Below are 23367 nucleotides of genomic sequence, written 5' to 3'. Positions count from 1 at the left end.
GGCTTCTATAGTAATTGCTTAGAATAAAGGGACAGAATTCTAAATTACCAGAACACTTGTAAATGGAGAAAACATAAAAGAAATGGCCAACATTTTCAAGAAAGTGATTGGTGCATAGCGTGATCACACAATAAACTGGGTCCTGCTGCTATTCCACAATAAAACACTGGGCCCAGGCAATTCATTCTTTTAACCTGCATGCTTAGAAGTGGTTCCTAAAGTACTTTCCGGTGGTTAATTTCTTGCATTCCACTGAACCAAAGACTGCAAAGTATCTTGAAAAGAAGAAATTCCTTAATCTGCACTTATGCTAAAGACAGACAATTTATTGAGCTGTGTAATCATTTCTATTATCAAATGTGCTGTGCGGGGAGTACAATCTCTTACTATTTTGTGCAGCCCTTCAGAAACGAATATCTTGATCCTTAACTGACTGGAGCAGGTTGCCAACAGCAATTTATATGCAGGGAAGCAAAGGAAAGCAATACCCCCATCTTCCTAAATCATCAGCTATGCGCCGTAAATTCATGCACAAGTCACAGAGAAAGTGCTCGGACTCAGGACAGTAGAGCACTTTTATATGGAAGGGGCTGCCTGTGGCCTCCGGCAGCAAGCACACAAAATGGTTGAAAAGGCATGGGAACACAATCCGGGACTGGCTGCAAATGCATTAGTGCACTAGGTGATGCTTGCTGTTATTTTTAGGCTAAAGGGACTCTGGCTGCCCCCTACGATTGACAGGACCTTGCTCAGCCATCCAACAGATGTGCTCAGTTATTTTGAGACGGTCCCTGGCTGAGCATCCTAGAAGCAGAAGGAATCACATCCTCCAAGACAAAGTACTCACTCAGCAGGATTATGATGCAAAGTAGAATAGCAATGATGGCGCCCGTGCCAAGCCCTGCGCCCACGATCCTGTCCACATCTGTGCAGTCTCCATTGGAGTCACACTGGCAAACTTTTACACGCAGGATGGAGATGTTGGACTTGGGGGGATTTCCTGAATCTGTGATAATGATGGGAACTTCATAGATACCAGCTTCCAAAAACTTTATCTTTAAGTTGAGTTGAGCAAAATCACCTACACAGAAAAGAGAGAAAAAAAGAAAAAAAATGTTTTAAAATTTAAGGCAAAAAAAAAAGTCAACTACTTCCAGAATGATTTCCTACCTAACTGTAAGGCATTAAACAAATCACAATTATGCACTATTGTCAAAAGTTGTTTTGGGTTTCAAGAGCTTTTAATATCTCATTTAAACCTTAAATAGCATTTAAAATGTATTTAATGAGAAGATTATAAAGTATATAAAATTAATTCCCCATATCAGGGTTCAAAATTCCTCCACTATACATCTATTCAAACAATTAATCTGTTCTTACCATTAAGCCTGGTGATGGTCCAGTTTCTTTTAATAGTCACTGGAGATAAAGGAAGATCAAAAGCAAATGGCCCAGCATTTGGATCGATGTCATAATCAAGTGCTGTGATGTTAATTGAATTGGGTTCTGGAGTTTCACAAGTCTCTGCCTCTTGAGGTAACACCTGAGGGGCGTTGTCATTGATATCAAGTAAATAGATTTGCAGTGTTCCTGTTCCGCTCATAGGAGGAATTCCTAAAAGAAGAGAACAGTCACAGTTGAGGGCAACAGTGCCTCAACACAATCTCAAAAGTGGTGATGGTTTTGAAGCCTCTTGTCCCTGTCACTGTAGGGTACGGGAAAATGTTCACTGTTGCTGTCACTGAATGGACGATTTTTGGAGCAAGCTCACTTCTTACTTCTCTCCTAGGACAGCCCTGAGCAGCTTTTACCATCCTGTGAGACCTAAGCCTGGATTGCAAGCCTTCCTTGCTCTAGCTGTCCATCACTCGGTGCTCGTGAGTACACCACTCCTCCAGCAACTGTGGGGAATAGGAAAGTAGCACAGGCTCAGGAGATTATGAACCCTAGCCTCTGGGTGTTGAACCAGGTCACGTAGATGTACAAAGGAGAGTTCTGAAAGTTCAAATCCAGTTGTAACAACTATTTACAGGAAAGTAATAGAAAACCATAGCTTTGTCTTAGGAACACATGTCCTGGAGGAGAAAAAAAGGGTTTCATTGATCAGCCAGCAATACACAGAAGAAAGGATGGGGCTGTTCCTTGTATACTAATTCATGATATTCCTATGAGCAAGGTTTAAATAGGTGAACTGCAGAAAACTATGCATTCTGCTCATGACCATGGGCTTTTTTTGCGTAGAGTATACAAAACTGTATACGACTGTTCTGCCTAACTTCACACCTGTTCTCATCATCGACCCAGAAAATGTTCTCTTCCAGCTCATGTTACCCTTTAGTCTGGCTTTTGCTGTATTATAGCATCTACACCTATCTAAAAAGTTGATGTATGTGCATTTATATACATATCATTTGTATTTTTATGCATTTTATGAAAGTCATATATCCTGAATCCAAGGAAGTTAAGTGGCATGGCTGAAGATCCCGAAACTAGTAAGGTATGCATAAGAAGGTGTCCTGAGAAGAGCGGAAAAAGAAGATGAAGAATGCAATGGGTCAGAGGGCACGAACAGTGCCAGAAAGTGTTTTACTATTCCTTTTCAGAAGTTTCTTCCTTTCTTCTTCCTTACTTCGCTCTTTCTTTCCTCCCTTCCTTCCTCACCTCCTTTCTCTCCTCTCTCTCCCTCCCTGCCCCCTCTCTTTTTATAGCTCTCATACATTACATCCCAGCAGCAGTTTTCCCTCCCTCTGCTCCTCAAATCCTCCTCTCCCCTCTCCTCCAGATCCACTCTTCCTCCACGCTGCTTGATAGCTCGAGGGATGTGTACCTCACCATGGCTTTCAGATTACTTGACTAATTCAGAACACAACAGAGCTATCAGTTCCAGCAGAAGAGGAAATGGGTGTTTGCACACATCCAGGAACCCTTCAGCGGGCATGGCCTGGTGTTTTACTGCTTCTGTGGCAGAGGCTGATCGCACAGCCGTCTAACACTAAGTGACTGAACCGAGGTACTCTAGAAAGGATACAAGACACTGCCCTGATCTGTTGCCAAATACATAGCTGTTCATGCAAGTGGGTCGCATCGGCATGTTTTAAACTGCACATCTTGGCCATCAATTTGAAGGTTGTATTTTTTTAAATAAGCAGATACATTCATATTCTAACACTAAACACAGTTAAAAATATATGCTTTTGTGATTCCATTTTGAAACTATTCACAATGACAAAAATATTTCCATGAGTATTTGCTTGGGCAACGTATTGCTTTAAAAGCCTCATTTGAACAATTCTATCTCACTCAAGGAAGTAAAAAAAAAAATAGCCATTAATAACATCAGAGCTTCACAACAACAACACAAAGGAAATAGAGTTCAAACTGTATTTAGTAATACTAACCCCACAGAAAGAAGAACTGGGATGCAGGACAGTACTGGCACATGCCTTTAATCACAGGGCTCAGGAGGCAGAGGCCGGCAGATCTCTGAGTTTGAGGCCAGCCTGGTCTACAGAAGAGCTGGAGGCCGGGCATAGGAAAGAGCTAGCAAAGCTGTCACTGTTGCATTTATGTGTGTTATTCTTATTTTAGATATGTAAAAGAACAGACATGTATTTCAGCCAACTCTGACCCAGTAGAGATTCACATGGGAAAAAAAAGTATCAAAATATGTTTCAAAACCAACACCTTCACAAAGCTCCTACACTCACTTTCTGCATATGTGCAAGAATAAGTTTTCCAGCACATTACAGGAATACATTAGAGAACAATATCAGAGGAAGGAATGACTAAAGGAAACACAGGAAGAGTACATAAAAAAGCACATTCTGGGAACACTGAAGCTAGACGTCACCTAGAGCAACAATGTCTGTCTGTCAGGGCAGGAGAACAAACAAGGAGGTCCATGATCACAATGCTAGCCCACGACTGGAGCTGTGTGTACCCAGAGCACTTCTCATATAGACGGCAGAGAAGTATCTTATAGAGTCAGTGGGAAATGGGAAGGAAAAGTCAGGGCTTCAAAATAAAACAAAACAAAATTCTGGAGCCTTAAAAGAACAAAGATCGGCTTCCTGTATAATTTAGCACTGCAGAAAAATCTCAGTTCCTACATCAGTACAGGAGGACCTGCTTGCTCTCTTTAACATGCAAGCACAACCCAGACATACCATTGTCAGAAGCAAGGAAGGTAGCATTATATATGTTGTTTTTTACATTTGGCGATTCTCTATCCAAAACAGCAATAGTAGTGATCTGCCCATTCACAGGGTCTATTTTCAGCCAATTGGCAGGATCAGATAATTTTGTGTATCTGCAAAATGAAAGCGCAGTGACATAAATAATTTTTGATAAGAAATTTAACAAATAAAGCATGTGTAAATTTTACAATATTATTACAAAAAGGCAAAACCTTCATTGATTTCCATGGCTGTAGGTGATGGCCAGAAATAGAATTTTAACCTGGGAAAGTATTTCTGTGGCAGGGATTTTGAGAAGCATGCAAAGGCCATGTTATAGCAAACACATAGGAAGGTCTACAGAGGTCTCCAGGTAAGACAAAAGGCACAGTCTCACAGTGGAGAGCAGAGGTAGATAGAACTGATCTCAATTCAGGGCTCTTGCCTACTTCAATTCAAGCATAGACACTGGCAATATGGTTCAAATATACTTTCTGAACTGGAGTCCTATCGTAACAGAACCTGGGGAAATCAAAAGCTACATTTCATATCACAAACCCTTCCTAAAATGGTTATTCACCTTATCATGGCAGAGATGAAGCTTCACCAAAAAATACATAAAATTCCATTCCTACCAGGATCCCCCAAATGGGACAAGCCCCAGATTTGTATCCTTCAAAGAGACCCCAGGCTTCCCTTTGTAGTAGCAGATTCATAGCCTTAAACTCCTTTCTAAATGTGAGGTGGGCTGACGCTTTTCATCTCAGATAACTAACACCTAGATTGGAGACACTATCGTATATTTCGAGAGGGAACATCTACAGGATTTTAATACACCTCTTAACTAGCCATTCAACCGTCCTGATTTCTATGTGCGGAGAGCTGGGGAATCAGTTATCTGTTAGCAGCTGTTCTGAAAGCACTTAAATAAATTATGAATTAATTTCTAAATTATCTTCAGCTACTACAGAGAACAGTTGAAATGGGGTACACCCTAACAGTCACCCATTCCCATCTCACAATAAAGTAGGTTTGCTGAGGCTGACAGTCCTTGGAAAAACATCCTATAAGTTTGTTGCACAGGTATGGGGTAAACATCATTAGCTGTCCAGTTTCACTCTGTAAAGAGTTCTCATCTTCTTGGACATGTGGAGAGGAGAGAGCTCATAATTTCCTGAAGGTTCCCTGTTGACTCACTGTTGCTTTTTGATATGTTTGATATAAAAGCACAAGCTAAATAATTAATAATTTTAATGGAAAAGACAGAGGGAGGGGGCTGGAGAGATGGCTCAGTGTTTAAGAGCACTATCTGTTCTTCCAAAGGACCTGAGTTCAATTCCAGCACCCACATGGCAGCTAACAACTGTCTGTAACTCCAGTTCCAAGGGATCTGACACCTTTACACTGATGCACATAAATAAAATAAAATTAAATAAATTAAAAAATGAATAGATCCAGTCTTAGTATTTTTTAAGCTAATGAAGTCACGGATATCCTAAGAAGAAAATACACCAAAGAATTATTATTTTATTTTTGGCAAACGTGTTCCTCCATTCTACCTTTCTATGGGTTCTGCGAACTGAAGATGCCTAGTTTTGTAGAATAATATTTTTTTAATCCCAGGAAATATGGAATGTTTTTTTTAATTTTTTTGTAAGGCATGGCAATGTTAGAGTTCACTCATCAGTTTTCTTTAGGAATGCAGTCTAGGCAGGTTCCTCATGTTCCACAGATGACCCTATACCCGTGCACATACAGATACAGCCGACTCGACTCAGTGGTTACAAATCAGAGTATTGAAGCTGGGGTGGGCGGAGATGTAACTGTAGTAGGAGGAGGCAGAGGGGAAGGAAATGGGGGTATATTTAAATACGTGCACTTTACTCTTACAGTGTTAACAAACACTGCAGTTTTATATTCTAATATGACTTACTTTTGGCTGTCATGGACGTTTATTACCAGGGAAATTTAATAACTTCCACACAGGACACAGGGCAGAATCCAATTATGACACCACAGTGTGTTCCATACCTGATACTCTGTTGCATATATCGATCAGGGTCCTGAGCAGTGAGCGTGGTCAGCATGGTACCTGCGTGGAGGCCTTCTTCTTGGCGAATGATTTTAGGATTTGGGGCAAAATAGGGGTTTTCATTGACATCAATAACTGTAACAGACACAGTTGCTGTCGACTGAGGTGGGTGCTGAATTCCCTTGGCTAACGGCACTTGGTTTTCTGCAGCAACAGTAAGGACAAACATCCTATTCGTTTCAAAGTCAATTGGCTGAAAGAGAAAAAAAAACAAACAAAAAACAAAAAACAAAAAGACATGGAAACCTTATTTTTTCATTCTGCCATTAAGATTATTTGCATTCTGCCATTCATCTGTCTATGAGTCCCGTTTCCAAAACATTAAGTTTTACACTTCAGTGTAGCAAAAAAGTTCTTCCTTAATTTCTGGAAAGTATGCAGGACTGTCTCATTGAAACACATCCTGACAGAGAGATTTATGTTTCTTCAGAATTGCATGTGATTGTTGCATGGGCTCATTTATTTAGATGTCTATAGAAATTTTTTTTTTTAAAAGTCAGCACTAAAAACCAAAGTCTAAATAATGTAAGGACCGGTAAAAACAAAAGGATTTATAATCTCAAACATTGGGAAAAGTACACCTCTCATCTAGGAAAATTTTACAAGTCAGGAATGAATTTAAAACCAAACCAAAAAAATTTATATAAAACACAAACTATACATAAAAGCTATACATAAGATATATAATTTTAAAATACTGTACAGTTGAAAAATACTTTATAATTTTTTCAAATGAGGCTAAAATCTTATCCAATTTAAAAGTGTCTTTCTGGGCTTATAAGATGGGTCAGCAGGCAGAGGTACTTGGTGTCTGACCTGAATTTGACAACCATGGGGCCATGATGGAAAGAGAGCTAATTCTCACAGGTTGTCCTGACATCCACATGTGTGCCTTGGCACTCACACCCCCAGCCACCTCAAAGAAATCTTCAACCTATCAATCACTCAATGCAAAATAAAAAGTAGCTTTCATAAGTTAAAAGTACACATCATCGAGTGAAGTGTGTCTACACACTTAAAATGAGTGTTCTACAGGTAGATTTATACTTCTTTTCCCCCCTCTTCATTTAGCAAATTGAAAACCAGGCTATCTCCATAATAACTGTGACTTTTTGCAGGTTTTTAAAACTCCCACATGAGAACATTCTAGATGATTAATGCAATGCACATATAACCCTGTATGTGCATATTAACTGCTAGAGTCTCCCTGAATCTTGCTGTAGGAGTTTCACTCTGAATTTCCTTTGGTCAATTAGTAATGGAGTACCATATGTTTGGCAGTAGCAGGGAAGGTCAGAAGGTGTTTCCATGTTGCCATTGGTAATCTAAGAACGACCAATAGCTGAAGGTCACAAGAAAAACAGCAACACAGCAGCATCTACGCCATCTAATCCACGGCAGTATTCTCTTATTCTAGGAGCTTCAATTCCTCATGCTCGCCTCAAGTATGTTTAAATAAGCAGGAAAAAGTAGGAAGGCTGTAATATGTTGAATGCATGAAATGTCCCTTACGTACATTTACATACCATAGTGATGTATGTGCAGTTTTAGTCCTTTCTTGTGTATCAATCTCACTTGTCCTTCACAAATGTGCAAATACGTGGAGGCTGTACTCAAGCCCTACTTCCGCCAGCACTGAGTAAGTGGTGATGGGCACACAGCTTTCAAGAGCCCAGCTGAGATGCAAACTCAGGAAGTTTAGTACTGGGGCTGGCACCTTTGTTTACTATTCCCTCTGTGTCCAGATTTCCAGCCCCTGTACCTTCCCCTCAGGCGAACAGAGATTCCTGGCAAGGAGTACTTTTCACTGCAATTTCTCTGAATGGCTGACACATGGATTCACGTAATCAAGTGTTTAGGTGGAAGGACGTTCATCGGAAAGGCTTTTACACGACAGCTATGTTTGTTGCTATAGACGAGCCTGCTCTTTGAGCCTGCCACCACATTGTTCTGTTTCTTTCTTTTGACAATTAAATATCAGTAAACTAGTTCTGTTTTCCTTCTGTTTGTTTGTGTTTTTTAAGACAAGGTTTCTCTTGTGTAGCCCTAGCTGTCCTGGAACTCAGAGATCAGCCTGCCTTTGCTGGGATTCAAATAGTGAGCCACCATGGCCAGCTACACTAAAAAACTAGTTTCTTAGAGTCATGAAAATAGCATTTTAAAATAGCCATGTAAATGTAAAATATTTATAAAATGTAGGCTCTCCCACCTACTCGTTCCATTTTACTTCTGTGATTTTTTTTCTTTTGTCTTTTGATTCATTTACTATCTGCCCAAACTCCATGAGGTTAATAGCTATCGCTCCCCTCTTTCCCTCTCTCTTCCTCTCCTACCCCCTCACTATCTGGCCAAACTGTGGAATAATAAGCATTGCATCGCCCTCTCCCCTCTCTTATGCCTCCCACTGTCATGATGGGGATTGAATTTAGAACTTGCTGTATGCTAGGCAAGCGCTCCAACTATCAACCTGTCGTCAACCCCACAGGAAGTGAAGGGCCATCAGCTACATTCATTTAGCTTTGCTGAGGACCCCATGTCTTTAGAATGGTAAATCTGTCCAAATTGATTTTAATTGTGGTGATAATGGAAGAGAATTTATGTTGCCCTCAATTTCAACATAAATTAAACAGTAACACACAATCCACTATGCTGTCAGGAATTCCAGACTTGGAGGTATTTAAAATAAAAAGGTCCCACTATTCTACAGCAAAGTAACAGGAGAGGGCACAGGCTGGTGCCTGCGTAGTAGCTGTCTGAGGTTTGTGGTCCAAGAGATACTCACTTTTATCACAGTGACAAGTCCATCGTTGCTGTTGGGGTCTGTCTGGATGGCAAACCGCCCCGTAGGGTCTCCACCACTGATTCTGTACACTGCGTTCCAGGCTGGCGTATGGGGCTGGTCTTTGTCGGTGACAGTCAGGTTGGCCACGATGACATCCACCCTGTTCTCAGGGACTTCGCCGTAGAACTGCAAGAAAGACAAACCTCAGTCTAAGGTGAGGTGCGGCTCACTGAAGGACAAGCTGCCTGATGGCCACATTGCCCTAATTTTACCACCCTATTAAATTTTTATGATCTACACTAAACAAGAAGATAGGTAATGCTGGTAATTACCCAGTTTATGTCTGATAAAAAAAAAAAAGATGGAACATTTTTCAGCCACCCAGAATTTTTTTTTTCTCTTACATTTATGCTGCAGTTTCATTAGTATTAAAATTAGCATCCATTTGTGAGTATCAGTGTGATTAATGTGGGGTCCAGAAAAAAGACTTACGTATAGGAAATAATGTGACTTGGGATCTAGGTAATTACACGCTGGAAAAGTAATACAAATCAGGCATGGATTTCAGGCATCTGAAGCACTGCAGGCAGAGTATTTCAACTTCTTTAACAGTAACTGGGGGGTGATGAGGAAGTATAGCATTTGGGTGTCCATTTTAAAGCCCATGTCACGGAAACATCCGTGTCAGTGGCCATTCCACCATCAGGGCCAACAAGTTCCATTTCTATTTAACATATTTATTATTCATAAGACAATTTCTTCTAAATGGACCATGATGCTGATGTTCTTTGAGTGACAGGTTGCACTCACCGTCATGGCAGTAAACTCTGGAGGATTGTCATTGACATCTGTCACTGTGATGACGGCTGTGGCTGTGTTTGAAAGGCCATAAGTGGGATTGCCTTCCATGTCTGTGGCTTGAATTATTAAAGTATACTGCTGCACTTTCTAAAAAGACATAAAAATAACAAGTTAAATGACGCTAATTCCTCAAGAAGACATAACAGTTGTTCGGCACAGGGCTCTTTATTACCCATGGAATGCTCAGCATCCTTCATTCTGATTAACATGACTTGCAATTTCCCATGTGGAGTTTACTTTAACTCAGGAAGCACAGGTCTGGCCCTTGTCTGGGGGAGATTTAACTGTGTATATTCACTTTAACTCTTAAGAAGGAATGCACTGAACACATTGCAGATGTGTGAAATTCATGGTTGAGCTGAGGCCTCCATATGGCTTCAACCTTTCCCTTTTGCTACAAGATTGCCAATAAGTATTCAAGGCTGGTACCTTGCATGTTAGTTTCCAAGTAGGTAGGACAGTAAAGACAACGAGGAAGCCAAGAAAGGAGGAAACATGAGCTATCCAAATATGCACAAGGTACGTCTGCCTTCCTTTAATATTATATATATATATATTTCTACTACTACATATTTTGTTATAATTAATTGAAAACAACATTTCCCCCATTCATCATTAGTACTAACTATTCAAAATTATATCAGAGCACTACATAGTCTTTAAAAAGAGAGCAAAATGTGAGGCTGGAGAGATGGCTTGGTGGTTAAGAGCACGTGCTGGCCTTACAGAGAACTAGGGTTTGGTGTCCACATGTTTATCCAAAACATCTCTAACTCCAGCTCAAGGGGTGTGAATATCCTCTTCTGACTTCTGTGGGCACCAGGCATGTAGGCAGTGCATAAAATATCAGACAAACACAGCACTCAGACTCATAAAACAAAAAACATTTTAAATACAAATTCAATCAAAAGGTATACATTTAAATTACTAGTCCTGGAAGACAACAGGTGTTAAAGTGAATACGTAAATAATGAGTGGATCAGCGCTAACACATAATACACAGTGTCTATTGTCTTCAGCACCACCCTATCACAGATATAGACATGGTCATGTTTAATGCGGGTGATTTGTATCTGGCAAGGACCCATTACTTCAAAAGTAGAGATTGGCTATTTTAACAAGGACCTGGAATGCAAGTTTAGCGAAAGTCGAGATTATCCTGGAAATCTATACTGCCAGCTGACAGCATTTTATTTGCGGAAAACCTAACCCAAAACACTACCTAATGTCATTTGGACTCTCTGTGAAACTTGGCATAGAATAAAAAGGATCATATTCCTAAATGCTACTCCATTCTGAACAACAAAACTCTTTTCTTCGCACTAAACAAAACAAGTGTCACTGCAAAGTGCAGTCCCCTGGTTCTAAATATAGCCGGCATTATAAACGGCCATTCTTAAGGGAGTCCTGCAGCTTGGAAGAAAGAGGCACAAATTGTGGCTTTTGATGTAGTTATTAGAGGGAAGGGCAAGGACCAGAAAGAAATGCGATGGAAAGCCAGCCTCACATATAGGAGTTTAAATACTGTCCGGTTGATTAAATGCCAATCTCTAACAGACATTTGCTTTAGTTTTCTTCCTAAAAAAAATATACCATACTTTTTAATTAGGAAAAAACCTGCAAATATATAATGCACAATGAACCATTTTAAGATTATTGCAATCCACAACATTTCATTACACTCCAGGGCAGGCTGTATGGCTCCTCAATGACTTCTCTTCTCAAGACTATTCTTCAGGGAAAAAAATCTCCTGGGGTCTGACCCATTCAACTATGGGGTTGCTGGAAGGCTGCTAGAGAGAGAGAGAGAGAGAGAGAGAGGGAGGGAGGGAGAGAGAGAGAGAGGGAGGGAGAGAGAGTATCTCCCAAGGATGAGGCCCTTAATTGGTTCCTCAATACAAGGCGGTCAACCCTGAAATCGTATACACACAAGTAATAGTACTAGACTCAACAGGTTGTATTTGTGTTTATATATGTAACGATAAATATAAAGAGGCCATCGATTTGAGGCATGAGGTGGGAAGAAGCAAGGGTTTGAAGGGAGGAAAGGGAAGGCGGAAATGACATAATATTTTAATAAAAAGATAAACCTTTATACATGGTCATTCAGTTTCATCCTTTCAGGGTTACTGAGAAAACTCACTGGGGTCCGCATTTGATCAGCTTCCCAGCTGAAAACTATGGAAAATAGAAATGTGCTATGACTGGGGCTGAGAAAGTTCAGCAGCATTGGCTACTGTTCCATAGGACCTGAGTTCAAATCTCCACCCCCACATGGTAACTCTAGTTCCTGGTTATCTGACGCCCTCTTTTGGTCTCTGAAGGTAGCAGGCATGCATGTGGTGCACAGATATGCATACAGGCTAAACACTCATGCACAGAAATTTAAGTGGCATTTTAAAAATATATGATGACTTTTGAAATGTTATTTGTGTTGCTATTACAGTTGAATAAAAAAATTCAAGTTTTCTATGCAAGTACAGTACATACAATTTTGGATTGAGCTGAGATGTTGGGATCGATTGCTAATCTTTGAAATTTCCTATTGCTTCAAGTTAGTTTTGAAATCCCTAAGCTTTATAAGAACATTTAGTTGGCTCAAGTGTACTCCAGCCATCCCCGGCCTTGGATGCTTGAGAGACGAGCATTGCTATTAGTTCCAGAACAATCTGGGTTATAAAATGAATTCAAGGCCAGCCTGGGCCGCAGAGTAAGACCCCCGTCTCAACCACTACAAAAAGTCAGTAAGTAAAAAAGGCACAGTTACATCTTTACTATGTCTAGTAAAATTGAAAGCACCCACTTAATAAGTAACATAGCCTCCATGTTTAACCACCATGGTGGAAAATGAGAGCTGTGGTAGCTTACGATTTCAACAACTGGATGGAGCAGAGGACCTTGCTGACTTAGTCATGATTGTCTGACATTGATGGGTGACATTTCAAATTCCTGGGAGTATGGCTTCCCGCCTCACAGTGCTTCGCTGGATGCAGGAACCCAAACCTTTCCTCATTTCCTGTTGCAGGCGATAGAAGCTCTTTTCTCTTACTGCTTATTTCTAACCCTCCTCTCAGTAACTTGCACATTTTATAGCAGAACTGCTTGTGATCAATTATTCCAATACTTCCTGTATCTCTTTTCAATGCCATCGTAGCTCTTCCATGGGTATGTCATCTCTTCTCCTACACCAGTAATTCTGCCCAATAAAAAGACCAATGTAAAAACTCGGGCAGTATCCCTGGCACATAATGAGCACTGGCTAAAGATTTTGCGGAACACCCACAGGACAGACCCTACTCGAGAATGGGTTCCAAGTGTTGGTAGTTCATGGTTGAGAAATGCCGGCCTTGAACAACAGTGTTTCCTTCTTTCTGGGCCTGACAGTTGAATGGCTTGAAACTCAACTATTCGACCTCTGAAATTCCTTGAGGTAGAACTGTTTTGGGTCTTTGGGAAAGTGCCCTACAACACATTTCTACCACTGTTCCTAACTTTCATGTCTGTTTGTACTACACTTGTGTCCGCACCCCTCTCAACACATATCTGCACACTGGAACAGCATATAAAACTATTTTTACAAGGAATTGCATGTGGTTGTATGAGCGATGGGCACCAATATTTCAACGTGGGAAGAAAGAAATTCTGGAGGGCTTAGGCCAAGCAGGTATTGGGGCCAAGTCTTAAAGGGTCTGAGATGCCAAAAGAAAAATAAAAGAAAACTTGGTCTTGATTCCAGGAGGTGTGATAAGCAATTTTACCAATGAGAAGACTCAGCATGTTTGCAGATTATGAATGGGGCTGCAGAGAAGAGGGAACTGAAGTTCATAGCAAATAAGAGACTGCATGTCAGGACCAACAAGGAGTCCAGAGCAAAAGCATAGAAGTATTTGGCCTAAGAAACAGCAAGCATTGGTCTTTCTCTGCCAGGAAAACATAACGCTGTGGAATTAAAATAATGGACAATGTTCGATCAGTAAAAGGGACTGCCAAATGTGTCAATGTAAAAAAAAATGGCTGCAAGGATTTACTGGGCACCATGTTCACTGCATGCTTCATGCACTGTGCTACAGTATCTTTCCAACCCTTTCATGATATTTATGTTACAGATGTGGATGTGGAGGTGGGAGTTATAGGTTAAAGAAGGCCCGACAGCTCACATGAAGCAGAACCCCAAATTCAATCCTGGGAGCGAAGCTGTGAGAAGTGTTGTGCTTTCAATCTGAAGTGCCCTCCTATACACTCACGTGTCTGAACAACTGGTCCCCAGCTGGTGGCACTGTTTGAGAAGACTGTGGGACATTTTTAAGGTGTAGAGCCTTGCTGGAGGCAGTAGGTCAGTGCAGGTGGGATTCAAGGCTTTAGAGCCTGGACCCGCTTCTGTTTCATCTCTGCTTCCTGGCTGTGGAAGGCTGTACCAGCAGCCTCCTGCCCCGTCACCATGCTTTCTTCACCATAATGGGTTGTAGTGAACTATGAGCCAAAAAAACCTCACTGTCTGTCTATTTGTCCATTCCTCTTTCTTTTCCTCCCTCCCTCAACTTGCTTTTGCCATGGAAGTGAGAAAAGTAACTGCTACCAGTAATCCAGAAAGGGCAGAGTTTAGACATGAAGAGAAAAGACCAGAGAAGACTGAAAAGGCAGGAACAGCCACGAGGAGATAATGTAGCAAGGAGTTGGGAATGAAAAAAAAAAAAAGCCAAAATGATGACAGGTGAGGGGCGATGGCTTTAGATTTCAAGACCCTAAAGAACAGACTTTTTTTTTAAACTGCAGATTAAAAGAAAAATTAAAAGGTGACAGTTAGAGGCTCCATCATTGAAAGGTGTCATACGTCCTGAGAGAATGATAGTGAAAATTACTTTCTACAAAAAGGAAACTGTGAATTTTAATAGAAATAAAGGAATTCAAGACTGCATAAAAAGTCAAAGTAATTTATGCCTGGCCTCAGGCAGAATTACCATAAACCATCCAAGATAGATGTATTTTTTTTTTCTTTCGTGGTGAAATGACTTTCAGAAAATGGAAGGCTTTCCATAATTTCCTCTGGTAACTCATTGTTGATTTTTAATAATTCCACTGTCAAGAAGCGATTCCTCATATCGTATCTAACCCATGATCCCATAGCTTCCCATCCATTTCTGCATTAGTGTTATCAAGGGTGGTGGATGGTTTGCCTGTGAACTGCAGGGTGTGCTTAACGACAATTACACCCCACTTCAGGCTTTTATCCTGTAGGCTAAATAGAGTCTCTCTGATTTTCAAACATGGTTGGTCTGCATAAGGAAAACTTTCTTTAATTCTTTATGCCTCTTTCTTGCCATGAAACAGCCAGATTAAATACGAGAGGAATCTTGGGGAGAACCTGAGCGAAGCCCGGACTTTCATATCTCATAAGAACCGTGTGAGTGGAAGGAGAAATATTACAGTTGCAACCTGCACTAAATCTTCTTGTTATGCTCAATCTTACCCTAGAGAGAGAATACTGAAAAACACTCCGTAATCTCATACAAAGCATAGTATTCATATTGTGTTTGTGGGTATGTAAAAATAGCATTTCATAGTACAGGAGAAGAGGGGGAAAAGACTCGGACTATGAATGAATTCTCTTCGTTTGTTTTCTCTTTCTCGAGTATGTATGCTGTACACACTTGTGTTGTAGACATGTTTATCCCTGTCTAGATATCATAGGAGGATGTCACGTGTCCTGCTCTATTACTCTCTATTGTACCCTTTTCAAACAGTGTCTCTCTCACAGAACCTGGTGCTAGACTGGCAGCCAGAAAGCCCCAGTGATTCTCTGGTCTTTGCTCCCAAACAGTGCTGCGTTTAGAGGCACCTGGCAATGATCCTCTTTTTATGTAGCTCTGGAGATTCAAACTCAGCTCATCATGCTAGCCCTGAGAACATATTTATCCATTGGGGCCATTTCTCCACTCCCCTGAACTTTGAAAGTACTGCAAAAACTAAATACATCTTTGGATTTCCGAACATGTTTGGATGCAAAATTTTTTTAGAGAATGAGCTACCAACAGTGAAAGTCAATGGCTATAAGTCGCATGTCATTTCTAACTTCATTTTTTTTTAACTTTTATATTTTTTAATTTCAATTTTTAAATTCACTTTACAGCCTGATCAGAGGCCCCCTCCATCCTCTTCTTCCAGTCCCAGCTTCATACCTTGTCCTTATCCCCTTATCCTTAGAGAAGGGGAGACCCCTCCCCCAAGAGAACCACCCATCCTGGTACATCAAGTGGTAACAGGACTAGGCACATCTTCCCTCACTGGATACGTAACTTCTAAGTAGACTTCTCAGACATAAATGAACTCATCCTGACTGGTCTGTTACTTGATTATAGTGTATATTTAACTAACTACAACAGCAGCGTTGTCTTTAATTTAATTCACGTGCATATTACTGTAGGAGAGAGGGCATCAAAAACCAACTTCTCAAATCCTTGTTGGTAATCTACATCACGGTGGATATAATGTTTCTGCTGAGGGGAGCCAGAAGAAAGTACAAGGAGGCTTGAGAATGGAAGGTCCGATGTCTAGAAAAACAGGCTCCAAAGGTCCTTTCAGATGGGACCTCAGGAGCAAGAGCAGCAGTGCTCAGGACTGCACATCCATCCAGTTCTTTGCCAAAGCACCACATTCTCTCACACTGTGAGGCTACGTGATGGTGTTTATTGTCATCAGTGTTTCAGTTTCAACAAGCTTTTATCCCAGAAGTGTGATTCTTCACTTACCAACTTTAAATGCTCAATACCAAAATTAACACAGTAGCAGTGTTCAGACTTAGAAAGTGAATTCTCTTGTAGTAAAGGAGCAAGATAATAATTTCCTTGCACAACATCCGTCAGGCAGTTCACAGAAGCGCCAAAGACCCAATCACATATGCCTTATTTGTAGTCTCTCAAAAATGAGTTTATATGCACATTACCTGACCATGATGTCTAACTTAGTTCCCCACAAAAACCACTGACTATGAAGAAAAACAGGAATCTTAAGAACTGTAAAAATTGGAAACAAGAGAGTCTTGGCTTAACTTAGTCAAATATCACTGAAGCTAACATTAATTAGTACCATATGCAGACATCATTTACAATATTAACTTCTCTGAAAACTCCTACACCGACCTGAATGGAAATGAGCGTGAATGAGAGTTTAAATCCATCGATGGTTGACTCTAAGACTACCGACACTTTCAAGACAGTTTTGGGACTGCTTACCTCGCGGTCCAGGCCAGCTGCCACAGTGATGATATCCCCAGTCTCGTTGTTGATTGTAAACATGTTGGGTGAAGGGGTGCTGGGAGCCTGGGACAGGATCCTGTACCTCAGCATCCCATTCAGGGCATTTGGGTCATCTGCATCAATCGCAGTGACTGTCATCACATATGTCCCTAGAGAGTGGACAGAGAAGGCGGAAGGTCACCCTTCGTGTCCAAGCTCCTCTTCACGATGTTGACATGCCTCATTTTCACTTTCATAACAAAAACATTTTAAGTGTTTCAAACAAAAAAAAATATTTTAAAATAATCAAATGGGCAGTAACATGTTTGTTATTCAAGTTCAATGCCCAGAACCATGACAAAATTAAAAAAAAAAAAAAAAAAAAGGGAACGGAAATGAAAAAAAAAGAAAAGAAGGTATATACTTAAAATCGCAGTTCTCTGGAGATGGACACAGGTAGATTCCTAGGGCTCACTGTGAAGTCAATCCAGCTTAGCCTAACTGTTGCCAAAACCAAAAAATGAATATAGGCTGTTCTTGAAGAGTAATTCCCACTAGCCTTCGCATGCATGTGCATGTCCCCAAGCCCACACACATAAGAACAATAATCATAATTTAGATGTAAATAGAAACTACAAAATACAGATATTTGTAGACTTGACTTTTCCCACACTTAGAAAACAAATGAACTCTATGATCCCCAAAGGGCCCACGCCCAATTGTAATTTATATGAAATGCAAACCACACGAAATACAGATGCTATTGTGAATGTATTTTATGACCGTGCAGTACTCCTTTGGCTCCACAGTAGCATTTTATGGGGCTTGCTGAGAGTCCTTCTCCCCAGTGCCCAAGTCAGTTTCTGACAGTGAGCCGTGTGAAGGGTAGGGCCCATTCCACTGCCTCAGGTTAAAAGGAAGCATGCCAGGCAGAACTGCCCTGCCACACTGGATAGAGACTTGGCACTACTTATCATTACTTCCTCCAAGATAGGAAGAACACTATCTCTTGCCTGGGGACTTTAACCCACTGAGTATCTTAAAAACTAAATCCAGAAAGCAGTAAGTCCAAGCAGATGCTAAGAACCGCAGTTATTGTTTAGACTAGTTTCTCTTGTGAGATCTATTAAATAACTGGATCGGAAAACGTTCTGCCTCAGTCTTCTAGAACACTGAGAGCCCTGGTTTACCCCAGCCATTTAGGAAACTGTCACTTGCCCTTCATCCCAGAATTGGCCACGGCTTAGTTGTATTGTTCAAATGTCTTTCCAGAACTTGTTCCTTTCAACAGGGTATTTCAACTGACCAAGCAGCTTCTCTGCACCTTGCTTATTTTAGAAATGTTATTTCCTAATGAAAGTTCATTGGTTTCCCCTTCTCTCCCCTGATAAACCCGAAGGTCCTACAGTGAGGGAACTCTCCTGTTACCACTGTGGTCAGGACCAGGGCAGAGCAGAACACACAGCTCCTGCTAAGCTGACACTGCAGCATGAACCAGTTGTTCAAGCCCGGCTTCGAGTCTCAGAATCCGGAGTCACAATGCTGAAGGCACTGTGTGAATCAAAAGCATCACACACTCTAGCCCTGGCCACGAGGGTGCTTCCAAAGCACAGGAAGTCTACCCCGGGGGCAGCTTTCCTTGCTGTGTTCACTCAGAGGCTTTCATTCATGGGAGGCTTAACTGGAAAGTCATGGTCAGATGTACAGCAAATCGAGCCTGAATGGCTTATTTCTAGCAAGGCTTGTGAAACAGTGTATTATGTCAAGTTTGAAACAACCAAACAGATAGCAAAATGATACTTAACAAAATGTCTGTAGTTAAAATGCCTAAAGTTTATTTATATTGTAGAATATTTGCATGAAGTCTATTTCTCTCTCTCTCTCTCTCTCTCTTTCTCTCTGTGTGTGTTTCATAGTATGCATGTGAATATCAGAGGACAACTTGCGGGAATCAATTCTTTCTTTCTAACAAGTGAATGCCAAGGATTGAACTCAGGTCCTCAGGCTTGGTAGCGAGTTCCTAAAACTGCTGAGCCATCTTCCCAGCCCACAGAAGATCCATTTTAGTAAGGATCTATTTCATGGGTTCTCATTTTATGGTATTTTAAAATGTTTAAGACCGGGGGACAACTTGTCTGAAAATGTGTCTGAAGGAGGCACGGAGGACAGAGTCCCCTCTGTGGCACCCCACTCCTGTAGATGTTCCCCACACCCTGCTCTCTTCTTCTCTGAGGATACAGAGAACACTGGAGCCTAGAGATTAAGGCAGAGTTGCTTCTTCCCACACATTAGCTGATACACCTGAGAGCTACAGACATTGGTGGAGAGGGCCAGCTACGATGAAGTGCAGTTTTAAATAGTGATATTTTATAAAACAGACTAATTAAATCTCTCAAACACCAAATCTCCCCAGGAAAGCTGGACAAACATTTACTTTTTCATTCCTTTCCTGACTGAGCGCCTCACCTAGTCTGCTAGGCTTTTGGACTAAATAGTCCTCTCTGGCCTAGCTATTCTGTGACTGAAGTCCTTAGTGTTTTCAGTGCAAGAATCTGGAACATCAGTCAAATGCCACTTCATAGGGGCAAGAGGCTTTCTGCGAGTGCTGCCTCAAGGCCAGGCCATTCTCCTTATGTGGCTGGAAGAGGGTCTTGAAGGACATGTGGCAGTGACACTCTGGAAGTAAATACCTGTGTGTCACAGCTGTCACCATCCCTGCCTGCCATGCTTGTAGCTCCACTGCCTGGTTAACAGGAACACCTGGTAGCTTTAAGGCTTAATGTTGGATCTTGCCACTGCTCCGTCTCCTGCGAGGGAACCTGTACTCTGAACACTGAAAGCCTCTCTTAAGCTGCTCTCTCTCTCTCACCATGTCAACTTCAAAGCAAGGGAAGGCTACCATAGATTCTGTAGGCTCCTTCAAACAAGGCAAAAATCAGGTGGGATGTAAGGGTATTTTGTTGTTTTCACTCTTCAATCAATTCTTCCCTAAGTTGCTTCCTTTGGCTCCAAAAGCATCATGAATGACAGGCACATTAAAAGGCATACAAGATTTTTCATTTTCTTATAGCTATGACAAAGTGTCAGTTATAAACATTCTTTTCTTGTCTTGAGGCAGGATACCTGGTAGCCCAGATTGGCCTTGAACCCAACATGTAGCTAGAGATAACCTTGAATTTCTGATAATACTGCTTGAACCCCTCAACCACATGGACTGTAGGTGTGGGACACCATGGCAGGCCCACTTTTTTTTTCTTTTTTTTTAAATTAATTACAGTTTATTCACTTTGTATCCCAGCTGTAGCCCCCTCTCTCATCCCCTCCCAATCCAACCCTCCCTTCCTCAATTCCTCCCATGCCCCTCCCTCAGTCTACGGAGAGGGAAGGTCCTCTTCCCCTTCCATCTGACTTTAGCTTATTTGGTCTTATCAGAAATGGCTGCACTATCCTCCTCTGTGGCCTGGCAGGGTTGCTCCCACATCAGGGGGAGGTGATCAAAGAGCCAGCCACTGAGTTCATGTCAGAGGCAGTCCCTGTCCCCCTTACTAGGGAACCCACTTGGAGACTGAGCTGCAGGCCCACTTCTTATGCAGTGAACGTTAGAGGCCAAACCCTAGACCTTGTGTTTGCTTGGTGAGCTTTCTATCAAGTAGGCTACTCAACAGCTTTCATACAATGTTTCTTCAAGTCATGATAACATTATCGTTCTAACTTACCAGGCTTTGATCCCTCTGGAACAGATCCATTCCAAACCTGGTGCAGAAACTCGGGTCTGTTATCATTCATGTCAATAACATTGATGACAATGTCAATGGGGTTCTCCACTTGATTACCATTGATGTCCACTGCATGTGCCCTCAACTGCAAAAGGGACCAGAGGATAGAGGCACTTAACGATTGAAAGGATTCAATGTGTGGTCACCATGCTTCTACAGTACTGAAGGCATACTGAGCACAGACATGCAAAAGATGCTATGGTTCTTCTCCTGAGACAGAACTAGCCCAACTCTGAGATGAGGGCTATATGCAGTAGCAGAAGGCCATCTATCCTCCAGGTGTGGCCCAGTGCGAAGCACACAGTGTTTAACTGACTTTATCCACATACAGAGCTTTGTGACTGCAACATTGCTCTTTGTGGACAGAGACCAGGCCCAATGCCAGCTGTGTCCAGATGTAAAATATCCTTTTGTTAAATAAAAATACTCTAGTTAGAGACGTTTGTTCTGATGAACAAAAACACAAGGGCAAACATGCCATTGGGCTCTTCCTTTCCTTTTTGTTCTTTTCTTTTTCCTTCCTTTCTTTCTTTTCTTTTTCTTTTGCTTGACTTCTCTCTGTCAAAGAGTAGCATCTGAAATGAACATGAAGACAATGGGAAATGATGTGGAAAATTAAGTGTACACAGGGAATTCATACATCAGTTTTTAAATCTGAAGGCTATTCAGGGACAGGAAGAGTCATTGCATGTTTAAGACATCCCTCTCCATAGCCCTAGGGGTTGGTATCCATGGTAATCTTTGAGAAACTATGTTGTTTTAGCCACACAATACGGTCACTAAGCTAATCTGGCCTAAATATCTTTCTAATATTTTCTCCTAGCAAATAGCCATTGCATCCTTTTCAAAGGCTATGTAATATTCCACTGCATTATTTCTTTTTAACTGAAAAGCTTTCACAGTTTCTCTGTAATCTCTAGTGCTGTTGGTCCCTTAAGGGTAGGTTCTTATCCAGTTAAAGTAGCATCAACCTATCCTTTTGATTTCCAGGTTATTAAATATATAACACAATCAAAATTTTATTACTGGTTTTCAATCCTTTTATAGATACTTTCCTCTTGGTTTATTTTACACAATACATTCCATTAACAGATTCTTAATACTGAAATTATGGTTACGTAAAACAATGAATCTTAATGACTCTAAATACTTGCAATTCTGTAATTAATTCTATTTTGCTGGTACTGCTTTGAATACATATGTAGCAAACACTTAAAGAAAAATTTGCTCCATGTTGTTTATTTTCTGAATTTCAACCATGGGATTTTAGATAGGGAGAAGTCAATCAAAACCAAAACCAAAACTGGAGTGTTTACCCTTGTCTTTATGATCATCCATAGAAACAGTTATAGAGCCTTATGTGCTACCTTATTCCAGTTTCCTAATTAAGACAATGCAGTCTTCATCAAAGACTTGGAAGTTTTACTTTCATTTTTATATGTTAGAACAACATACAAAAGTTAGAAATAGCTGTTTCCTCATGAATTTCAAAATGTTGGGCTTGTAAATGATCAAGGTAATGACTGAGCTATGAGTAACAGAACTGAAAACATATTAAACTTCTCATACACTTGTGTGTTTATTTCAAGGGCAATCTATTGTAGTTATAGGGCACCAGGGATCTTAAAGATTTGTGCAGGTGTTACTGGTGAGCAAAGTAAGTACCCTGTAACATCCTGCCTAGGCAGATTGATGACTGGGTGATGAACTGCAGAAGAAGCCAACACAATGCATGGGTGTGAGGTCACGGGCTGGCCGGGTGCTCCCTCCTTCATTAAAATCAGCCCACAGAGGTTAATCATTTTAAATATGAAAAGCAAATACGATAGATGAAACCTGAGAGATGTGCACTGAGATTGGGGAGAGCCTTGATCAGTATCTCTGGAAAGTTACAAGTTACATCATATATGTTCTTAAATTAACTGTACAAGGCACAAATGACATAGCTGATGTCTAACAACAAACAAACAAAAATGCAATGAAAAAGAGGAAGTGTAGAAGGACTAGGCAAGGACACCCCTATTGAAAAAGGTTCTTCGTAACAGAAAGAGGAAAAAAAAAAAGTGACCTAAAATGAGTAAAATACAAATGAGCCTGCTATGATTATAAAAATGCTGTGGGCTGGATATTTACATCTGTTGCTCTGATCCTGACCATATAGACCTGTTCTCATGGGTCCTCTTAGCCATGTATCTGAAGGCAAGTGCCGGCATGTCAAAAGTGATGACGTCTCAGACCATTTCCCTTTTTCCCGATTATTTTGGCATTGCTTGTCAATTGGCATTGCATGCGTCAATTCTATAAGCACATGCTTATTAAATGAAGCCGAAAGCCCACAGAGACATTTCTGGTGTTAAACCTTAGTGTTAGAGTCATCAGAGTGACGTGAGGCAGTGGGAAACCACACACACACACACACACACACACACACACACACACACACACACAC

At 41.0% G+C, this 23367-nt stretch overlaps 1 protein-coding gene across 1 annotated transcript in view; it reads right to left on the bottom strand.

Moving 5' to 3' along the window:
- Cdh2 (cadherin 2) overlaps nucleotides 1-23367 on the bottom strand; it is a 226791-nt gene that overhangs the window by 34392 nt on the left and 169032 nt on the right. The window contains exons 6-13 of the mRNA XM_055625529.1: nucleotides 20859-21003; nucleotides 17140-17312; nucleotides 9860-9997; nucleotides 9050-9235; nucleotides 6207-6460; nucleotides 4167-4309; nucleotides 1381-1614; nucleotides 848-1081 (exon numbers count right to left, since the gene is read on the bottom strand). Of these exons, the coding sequence (XP_055481504.1) occupies nucleotides 848-1081; nucleotides 1381-1614; nucleotides 4167-4309; nucleotides 6207-6460; nucleotides 9050-9235; nucleotides 9860-9997; nucleotides 17140-17312; nucleotides 20859-21003 (1507 nt within the window). The remainder of the gene's footprint in view (nucleotides 1-847; nucleotides 1082-1380; nucleotides 1615-4166; nucleotides 4310-6206; nucleotides 6461-9049; nucleotides 9236-9859; nucleotides 9998-17139; nucleotides 17313-20858; nucleotides 21004-23367) is intronic.

The sequence above is a fragment of the Psammomys obesus genome, unplaced genomic scaffold (genome assembly GCF_907164565.1).
Source record: "Psammomys obesus unplaced genomic scaffold, mPsaObe1.curated_primary_1811, whole genome shotgun sequence".
Classification (NCBI taxonomy): Eukaryota; Metazoa; Chordata; class Mammalia; order Rodentia; family Muridae; genus Psammomys; species Psammomys obesus.
This window is presented reverse-complemented; position numbering and strand designations above follow the sequence as displayed.